Source organism: Ziziphus jujuba, chromosome 12, assembly GCF_031755915.1.
Source record: "Ziziphus jujuba cultivar Dongzao chromosome 12, ASM3175591v1".
Classification (NCBI taxonomy): Eukaryota; Viridiplantae; Streptophyta; class Magnoliopsida; order Rosales; family Rhamnaceae; genus Ziziphus; species Ziziphus jujuba.
Window position 1 is genome coordinate 3,672,631 of NC_083390.1, and position 18,411 is coordinate 3,691,041.

Consider the following 18,411-nt stretch of genomic DNA (forward strand, 5'->3'; position numbering starts at 1 on the left):
TGAATATAATAGAAAAGTTTATTTTGGCATTGGACCTTATTAGTCCCATAAACAACATAACACAATGTTACAACATATTATTAGAATAATACATAAAAGGAAACCAAATGAAAAGATGGCCCAACCCACATATACATCAAGAGAAGATTTTCATGAACTCTGTCAGATTCAAGCCTGATCATGGTTTCAGACGCAAGATACACCTCCAAATCAATACTTCCCTGTTCACTTCCTGATTAAACGACCATATTTCCATCGCTTATTTTGCCCATATTTCCAGAACAAAATGCAAGTGGTTTCCCCATCCCAAATTCATTACCATCTATGGTGTTGAATTTGGAATACTCATTTATTCCCCTAGTAGAATGACCACCAACAAGCTGATCATTTCGAGTCAAACTCCAAGGAGACTGCAGCCAAACATCAATCCACTCTCGAAGTACCTTATCAGTGTGGTTAACCATGGCTTGGTGCAGCTTCCAAGCTACCCAACTCAGACCATGGTCGAGCAGTTCACCAGCTGTTATTTCTAGTATAACTATTCCGGCCACATTTTCAAAATAGTCTAGAGAAAGGGAGGCTCCACTCTTCGCCTGTTATTGACCGGAAACATGAAAGTGACTCTTTGATCGGATGGTAGATGATGTAACCAGGTTACGGCTCTCCAGTGGCAGAGCTAATAATGTTAGATGGTCATTATGTTGATAGTTGAATGGGACATTTATAAGCGGACCGTGATAATGATCAGGGAACCAGCTGCCGTCAAGGATTGGTGGGTGTGAGATCTTCATGGTATAATTTCCTTCACGATCGTGATGTTGAAAGACCTCGGATCCCATATTCAGGAAATGACGGTAGGAGTTTCCATCAGCAATGATATGATCCATGGAACAGGCTATGAGTACACTGTCCACAAGTTCAGTTACCGTAATACTAACTAAGCTCTTGTCGTGGAGGTCCACCACATCTCTGTCAAGAAAAAATTGTTGCAATGCAGATGTTGGAATATCAATTGGGGAAAGAATGTTAGATATGGTGAAGTTGGGAAGTTGCATGGATGAATTTGAGACCAGGGCTGTATAAGAGTTGTTGTTGATTGATCAAAAAATTGTGTTTTATTGAATAAGAAACTCATATTTATATACAAGTACAGTTGGTGTAGAGTAATGATAAAAAGTATTTACAACAGAAAGTCAATACGAGATTCCATAATAGATTTTATAACAAAAGATAAGAGTCACGTGAACTAATCTCTATCATGCCCCCTCAAACAAAATGTGGAAAGAACATTTAGCTTGGTTGAAGAAACTGTAACCTTTGTTTGGATAGTGATTTGGTGAGAGCATCAGCAATCTGGCTGAGGAGGTTTGGCGAAGGGAAGGCCTTTCCGAGTATGGTTCTGCGATTCGGAGTATGGTTCTGCGAATTGATGAAGTAAAGATCCCAAGGTATTAAGTGGAAGGGGTTTTTGGAGTGCTGTAAAGCACTATGAAACGATGCTAACAGCAACGGATGGAGGAATATTATTCATAGCCATGATTTGTAGACTGGGTATGCACTAGCTAGGGAAAACTATATTAATCAACCAGTTTCCTAAGTTTGCCATTTTTGATTTGCTGCATTCACCGCTTCTTATTGTTGCTTGCTTTGCCTGTTCGATCAATAACATTCAACAACTTCACTTCTTTTATTCACCAACAGCCAACTTATATACATACATATATGTGCATGCATATATATATATATATATCCCTATATAGAGTTGTTCTCTTGCATACAGACCGTATATATATATATATATGTATGTATATTTCAAACATGGTAAGGTCTCGAAAACTTAAAAAACAAATTTTTCTCCACCACAACCGGAGAAGAAGTTTTTAGGCTATCCCAATAAAGGAAAATTAAATTTGGACTTTATGAATGATCTACGATTGATAGTATTCATCGAGTTGTTTATTTGGCTTTCGTGCCAACTCAATTTCAATCTCACTGGTGAATAATTTCTCCACTATGTTTTTACATTTCCCCTGCAAACTTAAAAAAACCCTCAATTGTGCCATGTATGTTTTTTATTTATCAAATTCAACTCAGTTGTTATGTTATTGAATTGTAGTGTTTTCGATAACTTTACAATTCATTACAACCGACAGTCGAATTGTAAAATTGATCCCAAATATATATATATATATATATATATATATATATATATATATATATGTATATGTCAAAATGCATGATTGGATTTTAGCGACAGCAAAATAATAGTTACGAGGGGTCAGTTTGAAGGGTTACTTGGGAGACAAATTGCAAAAAGTTGTATAGATTGAGAAAATTGTATAGTTTGAGGTGATAAAATGTGAAGTATCCGATTTATTTATCCCTTGTCATGCAAAGCGTGGGCGTCGTGGAATGGTAATCAAGAAAGAATGTACCAAAGCTCCTTGACCAAACCAGGCTATAATCAAAAAACCACCAACCAGATAAACATTTTGGTAATACGTTAAAAAGATTCATAACCAATAATATAAATACACAATCTGATTGGCAGTAATTGCGACTCCGAAACACTAATCGGACTTGACAGGAAAAACCACATGGTCTAAAGGTCTTCAAAACTTCAGAATTCATTTGGACACTTATCCAGAAAAAAGTATCTTTCATAACCATGAAAAACTCTGAATTTTGGAGACAGAAAAGGCACATTGAAACACTAAACATAATCAACCATAGAAAATCCCACTTTCCATTTGAGATGTCTAGAAGTAAATGGATAAGCAAACTCTCTTAATTTGGAGAAAATATGGCGACAACTATTCCCACCCTTCGCCAAATGTGAGAGATATGACTGCCTTTAAGCATAGTTCAAACGGAAGATGTCATTAAGCACATAAAAGCTACCTTGTGGTGTTGGCATCAAATGGAACATCTAGCAATAAAAACCAAGAGAAGAAACTTGGTCAGGGGACAGAACAAAATAAGAAAAGAATAAGATGACAACAACAGTAATATTTGACAAGCCTCTCAATCTATTAATCGTATAAAGATGGTCAATATCCTATCTAATCATACAAAGACAAAACTCCTACAAAGATGATCTCAAGAAGCAAGAGAGCCATGATTCTGCCTCCTAGTAATGAATAGTTATCACAATTGATCTTATACAATAGAATATAAGAAGCTCAAAGAAACATTTCGTACATTAGAAAAGTAGGAACTTTCATGGCTAACCAGCCGTTTGTCAATTGGAAACCTGGAAGTTAGGATAAAAAAATAACAAATTGACATTATGACCAGACAGAACAAAAGGAGATGGATTCCATTACTCAATATATGAACATGCAAAAATTTTGAAGGTCCTCATAGCTGATTACATGAACTAATATAATAAACAAAGCCTTTAGTACAATGTGAGCATACAATTGATCCACTTACAGAAGCACTGATAAAACTAGTAGGCCTGACACTTTCCAAGCAGAGCACAAGGAAAAAAGAGAAGTACACCAAAAAACATAACTTCAGAGTAGCAAACTTACAAGGGTTCCAAAAGCAAACAAGCAAGCCATTATAAAAAGTCTTGAGTTGATGAAATAAAACTTTTATTGCTAACTATCCAAGTTTTTAAGGCTACTATTAAAATCTTTTAAAAAAATATTAATATATAGGTAAACACTCAGTCAAACAAAAGAATATACAAAATCACTATCAGGTAGGTTCGAACACCATGCTATCATATAGACACGAATAACTACTACCTACTACTGGCAACAGAAATGTTAAATCAGTATAATAATATAAGGAACCTTGGGATTGAAAGATCCGGTAAAACCAACCCAAACTTTTAACCAATTAATCTACAATGAGATCAATTGAAGTGAATTCAAACAATCAACTTCTCATATTGTTGGTTCCTAACCCTTCGACCAGTGCACAAATAATTTTGTGGCTTTAAAGCAAAAATTCAATGCCCCATTACTTGAGTTACCCGAAGGTGTGTGCCAATGATAGTCGCACTCAAAAAGCAAGTCCACAGAGATTGAATTTGAAGAAAATTACACTATGGGTCCATTGAGAGGAGGTAAGTTCTTAGTAAACCTGAATCGTCTAAAGTAAATACATGCGATGATTCAAAATCGACAATGAAAATTAAGACAAACTAAAAGTTTTTGTTAGGAAAAAAAAAAAAAACCGACTTAAAGAATCAAAAACGCCAAATAGAAACTTGCATGAATCGGTCGATGAAGGGACAACAATTCACAGATTATACGTACTCAAATTTCAAGCAGATCAAGCTTTTCAAGGGTCAAACCAAACAAATCAAACATTACAAACAACCAAAATAAAATTTAAAAAAAAAAAAAAAAAACTTAAATCGTGATTAGTAATAAACATATAGTTTGAAACCCTAAAACCCTAAGACGAAGGAATTAGATCTTGGTTCGAAAATCGACGATTAAGTAGTAAGAAAGTGAAAGAAAGACAACAAACCTGACTGAACTTGAGAGCGTGTTGTTCACCGGCGAGCTGTAGGTTACCACTAACGAAGACGATCATACCACCGGCGGGACCAGAGGGCTGGCAGTCAACGGTGCTGATGCTGTGGTTGCACTGTTGGAAGGGTAGGCTGTTAAGCTTGGCCACGATGTTCGAAGACCCTTGGATCTTCTGACCTTCGAAAGTCAACATGGACGCATCCTGGTAAAGGCTCGCTAATCCCCCACGGTTCGTATCGAACGTCGAGTAGTAGTGCTCCACGAATGCCTTAGCCAACGAGTCTGGATCCATCTCTGATCTCTCTGCCGCACCTGATCACCCACTCTCTCCTCTTCGCCTTCCGCTTAAGCCTCACGCAGAAAAATAAAAAAATTAAAAAATAAAAAAAATAAAACTGATATACAAATATCGCTCAAGCTCTCTCTCTCTCTCTCTCTCTCTCTCTAACTAAAGCCACGCTTTGGCCTTGTAGGGTGGCGCCGACTGTTGAGTGACAAAGCCACCAGATCGACAACATTTTGTTTTTATATTTACAAATTCCTTTATTTCTTTTATTATTATTTTTTTATATATAAATTAATTAGTTCAGTTCTTCCCATCTCTATGGGCTTTCTTATACGGCCCATCTTTTGCTTTTTTTTTTTTTTTTTTTTTGACCACCTTTGTTTCTTTTTGTTGGACATGATTTTATACCTAATCTTTTGCTTTGCTTGTGCTTGATCTTCAAGCCTTATTTCATACAATTATTATTTCTAAATCTATTGATATCTGATAATTGATTAAAAAAAATTTTAATGTGTAAATGTAATTTCTTTAGTTTTCTTTTCCTATGGTTTAATTTAAAGTGTAATCTTGTTTAAAATGTGCCAAGTTCTATTTGTTTACAAAAATTTGTGTATTCCTTGCTAAAGCTCCAGAATACTTTTTTTCTAAATGAAACAAATCAACCTTTAGTCTATTACACACTTCTGAATTCTGAACTCCTAAATATTACAATTTTTTTTCCTTTTTTGGTAAGTCAAGCCAATGAGTTGAACAAAAAGCTACTTTCACAACTTGTATTTCAAATCAATTTGAAAGCCTACTAAAACCTTAATCCAATAAAGCGACAAACAGAAAAACTAGATTGAAATTTTAATAAGCTGTATTAATCAGCGCTTAATGACGAGTTAAATTTTTTTATCATATACATAAATTAATCTCTAGACCATCTTCCATTCCCTTGAAACAACAAAACAAAAAAAGGAAGAAAAAACAAAAAACAAAAACTTTTGCAATTTACGAGATATACAGCTCCGACAAGAATCATGAGTATCTCAAATTTGATACCCTGGCGTAGTTACATGAATTCTAGGTTTGATACAAACTATTGAAATTGTTAAGAGGGGAAAAAAATAATGAAAAAAAAAAAAAAAAAAAAAAAGGCTGCTATGAATTACAAATTTTTGTTTATTGGGGACATAATGTACATGGCGGTGGTGCATTCCCTCCTGCTCTTTGTTTCAAAGAAAGCTCGGATTCAATATTTTCTGCTGAATCAATACTATGATACACTACGTTTCAGAGAAACAACTGAATCCCTTCAAATGAGCTCAAGTCCCTTATTACTAAACATCCTTTGCAATGGAGAATGCAAAATCCCACAGCTTCTATGATACACCCAAGTCACTCGTATTTCAGTCATTTCCAAAGTAATAAATTTTCCAGATATGAAGTCCTATTGAGGAGCTCTTTGCTGGAATTTAAAACCCAGGTATTACCAACTTCTATTGAATGGCTTGCAAAAGATATTTACCTTTCTTATAAGGAAAAATTGAATCTGCTTTGACATTTGGCTCTATTTGAAAGAATTAATAGAAACCCAAATACCAATCAATCAAGCAGAGATTTTTATATACACTCTTCTGCCATAAAGCAAATGTTCTCCTGTTGAAAATTCAAGCATGAAAGATAAGTTCATAGATTTGTTGATGGAAAGTTTCGATTTCAAAGTTGTAAGTGCTTGTGATATTTAAAATTTTGTAAGGTGAACTTACCACTCAGAAGAAACTGTGTTCATCAAGTATGCCAGAACTTCATGGAGAACATGCTCTCACGCTATAATTGTCAGTAAGTCATCAATGTAAATCCACTCTACAGATTTCCATTTGAAGCTGGCTGCAAAAAACGTGAAACTTCTCGATAGAGCTGCTCTGCTTCAAATGGTTTGGATACATATCCATCCATACCACATTTTATGCATTCCTCATGAGTAGCCTGGATTACATCTGCAGTCATGGCCAAAATGGGTACATGCCATGTTGAAACGTTTCCATAAGCTTCAATAGAAACTTCTCCCCGTTGGATACGAGTACTGACATTATTTTCCATTTCACGAATTTTTCTTGTGGCTTCAAACCTGTAGGCAAAAGAGAATAGAACTTTTTTTGTAAGAAATTGTAGTAGAATAAATTAACATTTACTTGAATGGATGAAAAAGCTAACATAAGCAGAGGAATATCTGCCTCTTACAGCTAAACTAAAGGCGGTTAACAAAAACAATCAAACTGTAATTTGCCAATTAGTAAGCCTTGAAAATATAAAAGTACAAAACTAACAGAAAAAAAAGAGAAGCCAATTTTTCTTGCATTCCTGCAAGGATTCCAAAATTTAGATAATGATGCAACAAATGCTCAAATCAAAAGCTTTAAAGCAACATTAAAAAAAATCAATAAATAAAGAAACACATACCCATCCATTTCTGGCATCTGGATATCCATAAAACAGGCATCAAAATTGTGGGGTGGCTCAAGCTGTGAGATTGCAGCTTTCCCACTGTCCTCACAAACCACCTCGGCCCCATACTTTTTCAAAGCACCAGCAGCCACTTTGAGGTTCACATTATTATCATCCACAATAAGAATTTTTCTTCCAAGAAGAAGGCTGCGTAGGGACATACTGGGAAGCTCCCCATTTCGAGGATTACCCTTGTTACCGACACCCATGGCTCGTTGTAGCGAGGCAGCAAGCATACTTGCCCTTAAAGGCTTCATGATAACAGCAGCATTGTAAACACCTGAAGTTGTAATGCTTGATCTAGGAGAACTAACTGAATTGGCAAGAAGGAACAATTTTGGAGGAACCCTGTGATCAGTTCTTTTCAAATTATTGACAAAAATAGTTATTGTGCTTGAATCCTTATCCCAGACCTCCTGTTCAACAAGGATCATGTTGATAACTCTACTCCCACTGTTTACGATTGACAAACATTGATTCAAATCAGAAACTACTTCAACAAGAATTCCAAGCCGTTGGATATGATATCTTGACACCTTGGCCCTGACAGATCTGGGGTCAACTACCAGTGCAGTCATCCCTTGAAATTCTGAGGATCCAGTGTTAGCTTGATTGATGATTTGCTGACTTCTACACTCGTTCGAATTACAGCCATTAGTGAAAACAGCAGTAAATGTGAAGGTGGAACCGATTTTTGGAATGCTCACAAACCCAATTTCTCCTTTCATAAGGCCAACTAAACACTTGCTTATGCTCAGCCCAATACCTGTTCCCCCGTGAGTCCGAGAGATAGATGGCCCAACTTGCATAAAAGGAGTGAAAACACGAGGTTGGGCTTCTGGAGGGATCCCCACTCCTGTGTCCTCAACAGAGACAATTAGGTTAATGTCAGAGGAGGTTGATGAAAAAGTAGCAGCAGATCCTTCTTGACTGAAAGCTCTAAATCGTCCCCAGCTACACCGTCTGTCAGCAACAGGGAAACCACTCAAGGTGTTCCTTGATGATATTTCGGTCTCAACTTCAACTGAATCTATCACCTCCTCCACAAGATGAATGGTGACAAAAATGTGTCCTTTCTCTGTGAACTGCACATTAATTAACCAATTTTATTGCCTACCGGAGCAGAAAGAGAACAACACAACTTAGAAGAAAAACATTTGCGAACAATATATTTCTATTTCAATTTTTAGAATAATTACAACAATACCATATGATTAGAGTGCAATTCACAAGACAAGATTTACAGAGCTGATCAAGTTCTTAAAACTGTTTTATTTTTCATTTTCCTTAGACGGATGCTAAGTACATATAGGATGCTTACTTTAATTGAGTTTCCCATGAGATTGGTGATTATTTGTTGAAACCTTCCTGGATCACCAATTAGCTTTTCAGGAACACGATCCGAGATGTAAACAGCCAACTGCTAGGAAAGCCCAAATATTAGATAATGAAAATTTAAGCAGCAAACTGTGTGGATAAAGAGAAAAAGAGGGGGAAAGAGCATCACACGTTGGAAGAATATATTACCTCCACTCCTTTCTCTTGAGACTTCCCAGAAAAGAGTGACAAAACATCATCGAGAACTGCTCGCAGATCAAACTGCACCTCTTCTAACTCAAGCTTACCGGATTCAATCTTAGCCTGGTCCAACACCCCATTTATAAGTGAGACTAGAGCTTTTCCACTCGCCTGGGCAATTCTAACATGATCTTGTTGAGTTACATCCAGATCTGTGTCCATAAGCATATCCAGCATTCCTGAACAAAGGAACATAATTATAATATCATTGTTCATCAAGCTTTTCTCTGAGGCTATAATTTTATTTATTCTAGACATAATTTTATTTATTCTAGACATTGGCTACATATGGAATTCAAGAGTTTCACAAACTCACCAAGAACACCATTCATCGGGGTTCTGATCTCATGGGACACCGTAGCAAGGAACTAAAAATAAAACAAGAGTTTAAATTTGATTAGAGGGAAATGCATATAGTAGAATCCTAGACAAATATTAATTGCATTAACCAGTACATACCTGGGATTTGGCAACATCAGCGGCCTCAGCCAGTTTTTTGAGCCCCATCATATGATTGTAATCTTCTTCCACCTTTGCAATTCGATTTACAGTTGCATTGAATATATGCTCAATGAGCAGAGCAATCACAAGGATGCCAATTGAAGTAGTTATTGCTAACCATGGCCATGGTGGTTTGTGCTTGAATCTGAGTCAAGAAGCTTGGTTTGTTAACTCCTTTCAACTACTTCAGATAGAGAACTTCCAACGAATTGGAATTCACAACTTGAAAGTTCAAAAATACATAATACATATATAATACACTTCAAAAAATTATTAGGCTTTTAAGATACAAGTAACATAGCAATTGCAGCAAGACAGGAAACCCAAACCCACCCTTGCAAATAAATTAACAAAACTTTCATCATGTCTTGAACACAAACTATAACAATACACCACGGTAAGATGCCTGTATAACACAAAAGCATAATATAGAAGTTATTAGTACAGAGAAGATATTATTGGCTACCTGCAACGCATCTCATGCTTCCTAAAAGGATCCCCAAAATTTAGGGTGCTAACGTGCTGCAAACCATCATATGAAACATTTGAACCATACATGCTGATTGGCTGTGAGTGATTGGTAGTGTCATACACGTTCACAAGGATAGTTTGCTTGCTTGCAAGTTGGTGAAGTAACTTTTCCACAAGTGACTCGATATCAAAGACTCCACCAAGATATCTGGTAGGCAACAGTGCAAGTATTAACAGATCTCCATGTGAAATCATGGGTAATTATTTCGATATTCCAACATGCAATAGTATGGATTTTATAGCAGTCATAGCTTTAAGGCAGTTTTGCAACCGTAAAGGAAACAAAATGCCCCATTCTAAACCAATGGGACACTTGCAATATGAAATTTTCTTTCAGACTGGCTTTAAAGTATACAATTAAGCCAAGCAATTTATTTCAACTTTCCATGGTATGTTACAAGAACTCTTCTTTTTTTTTTTTTTTTTTTTCCTTTTTTTGGGGTCTCGTTCCTCTTATTTTTTAAGTAACTGCTTGCTTTTGTGCTGTAATGATATCAAATTATTACAAAAGTTGAACGTGAGGAGAAGTGAAGAAACCCCATTAAACTGTTCACATTTTATTTTTGAGAAAGCACATACCCATCAGTTGCTTGGATTCTTTCATTCGGAGTAGCATTTGAGGGGAGATCTGTCTTGTAGACAGCAAAGGTCAATATAACACCAAGACGGTTTGTTTTGAGCAGCGGAAAAGGAGCAGTTAGGACCCCTTTTCCTGATGCTCTTGCACGCAAAACATTTTCACGATCTTCCTGTTGGAACACAAGTGAAAATATAATGTTAAGAGGGTGTGTTGTGATCATATTTTAACACCTTAAGTTATGGGATTGACAGTAACTTAACAAAATATCAATCCAAGTTCTCTATTGAGACTTATGTTCAAATCCTAGCAACCCTCATGTCCACTAATTTGTTGCTTACAATTCAAAAAGATGAGTTGGAAAAGCAAGATTAGTGGAATTTTGTCAAGACTGATCAAAAGAGCTCGTTAAGGTATCACAGAAGTTTAGCATATGAAATAGTCTACTAAATAATGAAGAGTTTTCATTCAGATCTATCAAACTAATCAAGGAATTGATAACGATAATCTCCATAAGATGGGAAGGAACCTACCGTCCCCGACAGCATATCAAGGGAGACCACGTGCGAAATGGTATCCTGTGCAAAGATGACAGGAGCATATTCTTCCTGAACTGGGGATGGCTCCAAGGCCTCTGGGTCATAGTCATCCTTATGAACGGGGTTTTGTTCAAAGGTATCCATCCTTTTAATAGTCCAGCCTTGTTGCTTCTCAAATTGTTCCCTTTCAGAGTGGAGCACCCTTACAGCATATGCCACACCACTGGTGAGGGGCCTTTCAAAAGCAGTTCTCTCTGTGTACCTAGCAAAAGTTCTCTATAGGTTCTGAAAGTTAGCATTTTTTATTTTTTTTTTCCCTCTTTCACAAGATACTAAAGATAATAGGTAAAATATCTCAGATCTAGTCCTAAACTAAAAACAGATTAAACTAAATAGAAACATCTACAAAATTCTCCAAATTCAACATATTACAGTAACCTGAATGAGATATAAGAATCCAATATAGCTATATGCGAAATTGAGTTGTGAGCAACCCATAAGTGGGAGTATAGTGGACAAATAGCTTAACTTCTGTAATGAATAGAATTATATACATCAACATCAGAGCTACCATTGTTAGCTGGAATATTTCCATATTAAGAACAAAGGATGGCTTAGAATAACGATGCACCGCCAGTGGAAGAATATCAGTTCCACCAGAACTAGAATCCTAAAATTACAAATAAATGAAAGGAGATCTGGTTACCTGATCAATTGCAGAAGGGTTTTTGCCATGATGGAAGGTTGAAATCAGAATGGACATGGCCTGAATATGGTTCATGCTCACATTAAACTGATCCTGCAACATCCTTGCCCTCTCATCACACATGCTGGCAAGAGTCTCTTTCCTTTTCTCAGTAGCCTGTGAGTTCATATACAAGAAGATCCACAGGGATGCCACAGTCCAACCAAGTGCCCATGTAATCAAAAGCCTTTTCCACCATCTTCTTCTTACTGTTTTGGAGCCTATATACTGACAGTAGTTATGGTGGATCTTGTAAATGGTCCCTGAGATTTTCTCCCACCATTTCGGGCATATCTTTCCACCATCACCAAGCAAACAAGTCTTGGTGTCCATAATTCCACCATTAAGGAACCAATTCATTGAAATCACAGATATAACCCAGCAACATAGCATCCAAAGTAGATGCCCCACCTTTAAACCAAATCCAAATACATGAAGCAAGCTCATCCAGAGCACTAACCAACACAGGGTAACTGCAAACAGTAACCCAGGCTAAGTGGGTCTGACTTCTTTGCTGAGCTGATTCCAGGTGGTAATATAATGTGTATATAAGAGAGAGAGAGAGAGAGAGAGAGACCCACTGTCAAATAATCTACAGGAAATGTCTAGTTAAACCCAACATTAGAAAAGATAAAAATAAATTTAGAAAGAGGAACAACAAGAGTAATGGAGAAGAACAAAAGCCCACCCCCAAGTTCAAAATTCACTATAAACCCATATAGATGAGAAAGGATGAGTGAGGGACAGATGCTATTATCTTATCCACCCAAAAGAACTTCCAAATTTGAGAATGCAAGAGAAGACCCAGAGATTAGCAGGATAAGAAATTCACATATCCACAAGAAGAATCAACGAATCCTAAAGATTCTGGTTTCCAATTTTAAGCAGAAAAAGAAAAAACTGGATATTTATCCTGTTAGCTACCAACCAAAGCCCAGAACAAGTAAATGGGCCAAACTAACCAACAAAGATTCGAAATTTAGTTATCAAATCAGAAACTCACCACCACCCAACAACAACAACAACAACAAAAGAATCTAACAGGAAATCTAGTTTTCGAAGAGTTCTTAAATTCCTGAAAATCAAAACAAGAAATTCAAGCATGTGGGTGCTGCTGACGTTTGACTGCTGAGAAAACCAACCTTGCAGAGATCGATGATGCAGAGAAAGAAGTAAAGACAATATTGATTACAAATATAGTTTTGTAGGAAACAGTTTTTTTTTTTTTTTTTTCCTTTTTTTCAGACAGAGAAAGCAAAGAGTAGCAGATTCATGGACATTGAGACGAAGGAAGAATCTGCTAAAGAAAAAATGAGAACAATATGGTGCTAGAAATGTCTGCTAGCACAGGCCATTATCTCTATCCAGCACATCCAACCAAAAGATAAAAAATAAATAAATAAATAAATAAAAAATATATATATATATATACATATATATATATATGTTTAAAGTATAAATATTAAAAATAATAATAATAAATGAGAAATAAAATAAAATAAAGTAACACAAAATTAAGGGCAGTAAAGGTATACTTCCACTCAGCAGAAATCACTGCTTTTTTCCAACTTTCCTTTGTGTTCACATCCCTATCTATCCAATGCCAGTAGACAAATTCTACACGCTAAGTCGTTAACTCTTGTGTTTGTATGGCTGTATTTTTTCTTGACAAAAATACCCTTTGCATGGTTACAAATTTACATCCTTCATCTTCTACCTTTTCACGAAAATTGGCATTAGATACCCCGCACTTTTCCAGAATTGCCATTGAAGGACCAAAGAGTCAAAAGAGTAGGTAAAGAGATAAGGCCCCCCAATGATAGGAACCTCTCGAGGTGTTATTATGCTTTCTCTGTTTTGGAATCTAGAAAAATAAAAAATAAATAAAACCACTGTTTTGCTTGCTTACACGGACGCCAATATCCCTCACGTGCCAATTTGTATAATTAGAAGATTTCCCATCCCTTCTTTAGTCACAAAATCAACATGGTTGCTTAAACAAGCTAAAACTACATCTTTTTCTATGGTGTATTTATATTTTATGTACTTGTATAAAAATATACAATTTTTTTTTTCACATTTCTTTCTGTAATTAATGACAAAATGAAACCCATAAAATACAAGTACCAAAAAAATGTAATAATATATACTTTCATTAATAGTTGGACACCCCATTTCAACAAGCTAAAATGAAAGCTATAATAAAGTATATATACCCCACCACACCAATGATAAAAATAACCCTTTATGGTACAAATTGTAGTTGAAACCAACCGCCTCCTAACCTAAGAGTAATAGGGTGGGCATCTTATTTTTTTATTTTTTATTTTTTTGGTACAATTTGTTTACTTCATAGGAAACAAAAATTGGACAAAAAGAACCAAAAGGGCATGAAAGTGAATAAAACGAGGAATGGATGGCAAAATTGAGAAATGAGGAGAATGATGAATGGATGAAGGTGATTAGACGACAACAGTGGCAGGAACGTAATTTGATAAAAAAGCGGTGGTAAAATATTAAGGGCGCTTTAATCAAGGCTTGTCACGAAGTGATTAGGCCATCACTACTACCCACTACTTTTTTTTTTTTTTTTTTTTTTTTTTAAGCTTTTTGGGTCCTCTCATCCTCTGATGAGAAGGAGTTCTTTATGACAGCGACGTGCCCACGTCAGCGCACCGGTCCTCAGGCTCTAACCAATAGGAATTGTCCAGCGTGTAATGTCCATAATGTCTTTGCCTCGCAACGTGTCACTTCTGGGGGATGGGATAAAAATTAGAGCACCTCTCTCCCACGTGTAAAAAAAAGACCCTCTCTCTCTCTCTCTCTCGCTCTCTCTTCTCTCTCTCTCTCTCTCTCTCTACCCCTGTTCGGACAACTTTGTCGCGGCTCTCCATTTTGTGTGAACTGCTTCTTCAATAACTTACAAATAACTTGTTCGAGTTTCCAAACTTTTTTTCTGTAACTTGCTCTCTCTCTCTTTATTTTACTTAATTTTCTTTTTCCAATTTTTTTAATTAGCATTTTGTACTTTTGCACCTCAGATGAGAATTACCATTTTGTGAGCATTTGCCGAGGAGGAATAAAAAGTAAAGCAAATCGTTCGTCTCATTCACCTCTTTCCCCAAAAAAAAATATTTATAAAAAAAATAAAAATAAAAGTTTAATCAGTATTATTTGTCTTTTGTTTAAAAGCTTCTTCAAGGTTGGTGAATTGGTGGGTAAATTTAGTTTTACATGGTATGTCCATAATTAAACAAAATTTAGAGCTATGCTTGATGATCTAATATCTATTTATATGTATGGAAAGGGAATTAATATGTATGCCAAATTAGTCAAAAATCATTGACATTAAAAGCATATTTCATTTATTACATTTATACCTTAGTATCTTGCATGCTAATAGATTTTGTAATTAAGAACAAAATTTTAAGAAAGGGCTAAGATCTTGAATTTTAATTAATGACTGGTTTTGGTATTTATATTACTAGTTAGGCATATTCATATATATGTGTGTGTGTGTATTTCATTGAAAATTAATCATTTTTTTTTTTTGGCAAGTTTAAACCAAAGATCTTGTCATGGAGACTGACTGGATTTAGTATTTACTATTAAATTACTCATTGAGGATGAATACTTCAAATCTTATGATATATGTCTATATTGAAATATACATATTACATGTAAACAAAGAATAAAGCCAAAAATGCCATAACTAAAAATTATTTAAAACATATAATCTAGAGACATATGGTCCAAGTTTGGCAATGCATTAAAAAATTATATCATAATTTTAAAACTAATAAAACCTTATATTTTTAGCCTATGGTATTTGAAAAATACGTTGTTGGTCGGTAAAAGGGTAAAAGCTAGTTAGGTGTGGAAGATATTGATGTTGTCGATCCAGGCAAACGATGGTTCTCCAACCCGAGGCATTTTTATAAGTTAAACTAAGCTACAGAATTATAGGGATTATTAAAAAAAAAATAAAAAAAGGTTGAAATATCAAAGAGTTTGGCAAAAGTCTCCTGAAAAAAAAAAAGAGCTTATATATCAGAAAGACCACCAACAAATAGTGGCTTTGTAAATTAATTAACTACAGCAAATTGGCATGCGATCTATTGGTTTTGAAGCCTATGTTTCTTATTAAATAGTATAAATAACTTATCTAAGTATGAACCAAAGCAAGAATAATAATAACTTATCCAAGCCTTGCATGCAATGACAAAAGTTGTGCGAAGAAGTGGGTATTTGAACAGGCTGATCGCACTTAAAAAATATAAATGTTATAAGATAATATTCTATAATATTTAATTTTTGTACTTTTCTTTTAATTTTTTATGGAAAAATAAATTGTACTTATGGGTGTAAGGATCGGTGCGTTCTTTGTCCTTCTAGCGGCTCGGTGATTTTATGTTTGGCACATAGGCCGGCTGAGTCTTAAAAAAATATTTAATAGATTCACCGTTTTCATCATTTTAATCATTCATCTCTTCTTTTTTTTTTTTTTTTTTTTTTTTTTTTTTTTTTGGGAAAGTGTCCAATCATTCATCTCCAGGGCTAGAAGTTTTCATTTTAATTTTTTATTTTGCATACTTTTAAATTTTGTTTTTTTTTTTGGCTAAGAAATATATTTTTAAAATTCACAATTAACAATTGATAAATTAGGCAGGCTTCATCTTGGACCAAAATCCTCTCTCCATCAAAACTCTACTTAAACTTTTAAAGATAAAGAATTAAAAAAATAATAAAATTAAGAGAAAAAGAAGAGTAAGGAAACCGGCTTTTATCTAGCTTCTTTATTTACGACAAGCTACCTCCCTATAAAAATGAAGGCTGTCCGAGTCATTTTTTGTTTTTTTTTTTACTTTATTTGTATTTCTTTATAATATATATACTCATCTTGTTGTGCTGGTTGGGTCTTATTCAACTTAATATATCAAAACACCATTAGGGTCATTATCATAATTGGCATAAATGTTAACATTTCCAGCACATAAATACCCATCTCTAGGGCATATAAAATAGAAACAACTTTAAAAATTACCAAAATTTTTGTAAACATCTCTTATAATATATTTTGTATTCTCGCTAGAGTTGAGATTCTCTTTAAAATATATATGCCTATAATTCTTTGGTTCTAGTACTTTTTCATTAATTTTTATTTTTATAAGGACAATTGAATTGCTGTATTTTGATTAAATTAAGACGATTATCATATCACTCTAATTAGAGGTCTGCACGCGCATGATTTTCTATTGGTTCTCATGCAATCATGACTAAATAAAGACAAATTAAAAACTTTAATTAGTTTTAATTTTTTTTTAATTTCTAAAACTTCAACTTTATACTAAAAAAGAATATATGAACACGTCGATCAAACTAAAATTCAAGCCGTTAAAACTATATTAGTCATTGTAATACTTATATAGGGGAAACAAAGAAATTAATAATACTAGTGCATCTACATTTGAAACTTTCAAAATGTGCTTGATTTTCTAATATTCAACTTAAAAAAAAGGGCGGAGAGAAAGTTGATGGAGGAATATATTATATAAAGAAAGTTATTCAACCCATAAGAAGAACAAGAAGAAAGAAAAAGAGACATGACAAAGTTTAAAATATACCACCAAAAAACAAAACAATAAAACATACTTTGGTCACTCTCCAAATACATTTAACCAAAAAAAAGGAAAGGCGTCAGAGATTACGGCATTTCACCCACCAAGACAAGAAACTAAGCTTATGAGATGCTGTCGTCAACCAGTAGAATAAAGGGTCTAAAAGCTCTCAATGAAGCATCTCTCTTACACATTACCCTTCTCTGTTAATCAAATCAAGTAATTTTATGTCTTTTACTTTCTCATAATTTATATATATATATATAAAGGTATTTTTATTTTATATGTTATCTTGCTTGTTGTAGACCTACACGTGGCAGTCTATAGACCGTTAGATAGATTAAAAAAGGTAAAAGTGTTATGATTGAGTGAAGATATATTAAATAAATAATGTTATTACATAGGCTTTAAAAAAATTCCATTAGTTCGATCACTTGGGGTTTAAAATAATTGAGAAATTGGTTCACGGAACATTTTCTATGGTGGACCAACAAGCCCCACTATACATGTCTATGTGATAGAGATGTATCCACGTGATCCATTGTTGGGAATTTGCCTAATCTTATTATATTTTTTGTTTTTATTTATTTATGTTTTTCTTCCAGTACAAAAGCTCTAAACGCCATCAAAACTTAAGAACAAGTGTTAGCAGATTTTTTATTTTTTATTTTTATTTTTGGCTAAGAATAGGAGACTGTATGGAAACAAAAATAAATTAATAAATTAAACGAAAACAAATATACAAAACATCCCATTCTATTGCCTACACAAAGCGCCCGGTTTTGTTGTTTATCCTTCTCTTGGGTGACTCACACTCCAATAAAACATCCACTCCAATCATAAGCACTTAATAATCTAAGGAATTGGGTTCTCTAAATTCTTAGAGTTTGAGACTCCCAATATCCCATTTTGATGATTAATTAATCATAATATAATTTAATACAAGATTTTGCCAACCAGGATTCCTAAAAGCATTAATTATATAATATAAAATAATGTTGTACGTACGCAAGAGAAACACTTAATTAATAGATTTTCAGTCACGTTTGTTTA

General features: G+C 34.5%; 3 protein-coding genes across 5 annotated transcripts; all 3 read right to left on the reverse strand.

The window, feature by feature from the left end:
- Positions 1–236: 236 nt before the first annotated feature.
- On the reverse strand, positions 237–1,055 carry LOC107428274 (protein ENHANCED PSEUDOMONAS SUSCEPTIBILITY 1). The gene is made up of 2 exons (XM_048461947.1): positions 651–1,055; positions 237–593 (listed from the first exon to the last, which is right to left on the reverse strand). Exons 1-2 carry the CDS (start codon positions 1,053–1,055, stop codon positions 237–239), a joined length of 762 nt encoding a protein of 253 aa, XP_048317904.1.
- A 1,406-nt stretch (positions 1,056–2,461) lies between these two features.
- On the reverse strand, positions 2,462–4,989 carry LOC107428321 (nuclear transport factor 2B). Of its 2 annotated transcripts, none has more exons than XM_016038843.4 (2): positions 4,489–4,984; positions 2,462–2,929 (listed from the first exon to the last, which is right to left on the reverse strand). In XM_016038843.4, exons 1-2 carry the CDS (start codon positions 4,783–4,785, stop codon positions 2,855–2,857), a joined length of 372 nt encoding a protein of 123 aa, XP_015894329.1. In that variant the 5' UTR covers positions 4,786–4,984; the 3' UTR covers positions 2,462–2,854. The 2 variants fall into 2 exon arrangements, with proteins under 2 accessions (XP_015894329.1, XP_048318717.1); XM_048462760.2 differs by lacking the exon at positions 2,462–2,929 and adding an exon at positions 3,012–3,253 and having other exon boundaries at positions 4,489–4,989.
- Positions 4,990–5,742: 753 nt separating this feature from the next.
- On the reverse strand, positions 5,743–13,130 carry LOC107428310 (histidine kinase 3). 2 transcript variants are annotated; one of them, XR_007237613.2, is made up of 11 exons: positions 11,702–13,129; positions 10,990–11,271; positions 10,459–10,628; positions 9,815–10,027; positions 9,307–9,493; positions 9,164–9,215; positions 8,797–9,026; positions 8,591–8,689; positions 7,225–8,354; positions 6,531–6,892; positions 5,743–6,420 (listed from the first exon to the last, which is right to left on the reverse strand). XR_007237613.2 is itself a non-coding variant. In XM_048462759.2 (10 exons), the coding sequence occupies exons 1-10, from the start codon at positions 12,185–12,187 to the stop codon at positions 6,628–6,630; spliced, it is 3,114 nt and encodes a 1,037-aa protein (XP_048318716.1). In that variant the 5' UTR covers positions 12,188–13,130; the 3' UTR covers positions 6,530–6,627. The 2 variants fall into 2 exon arrangements, 1 of the variants encoding a protein (XP_048318716.1); XM_048462759.2 differs by lacking the exon at positions 5,743–6,420 and having other exon boundaries at positions 6,530–6,892; positions 11,702–13,130.
- Between the last annotated feature and the right edge of the window lie 5,281 nt (positions 13,131–18,411).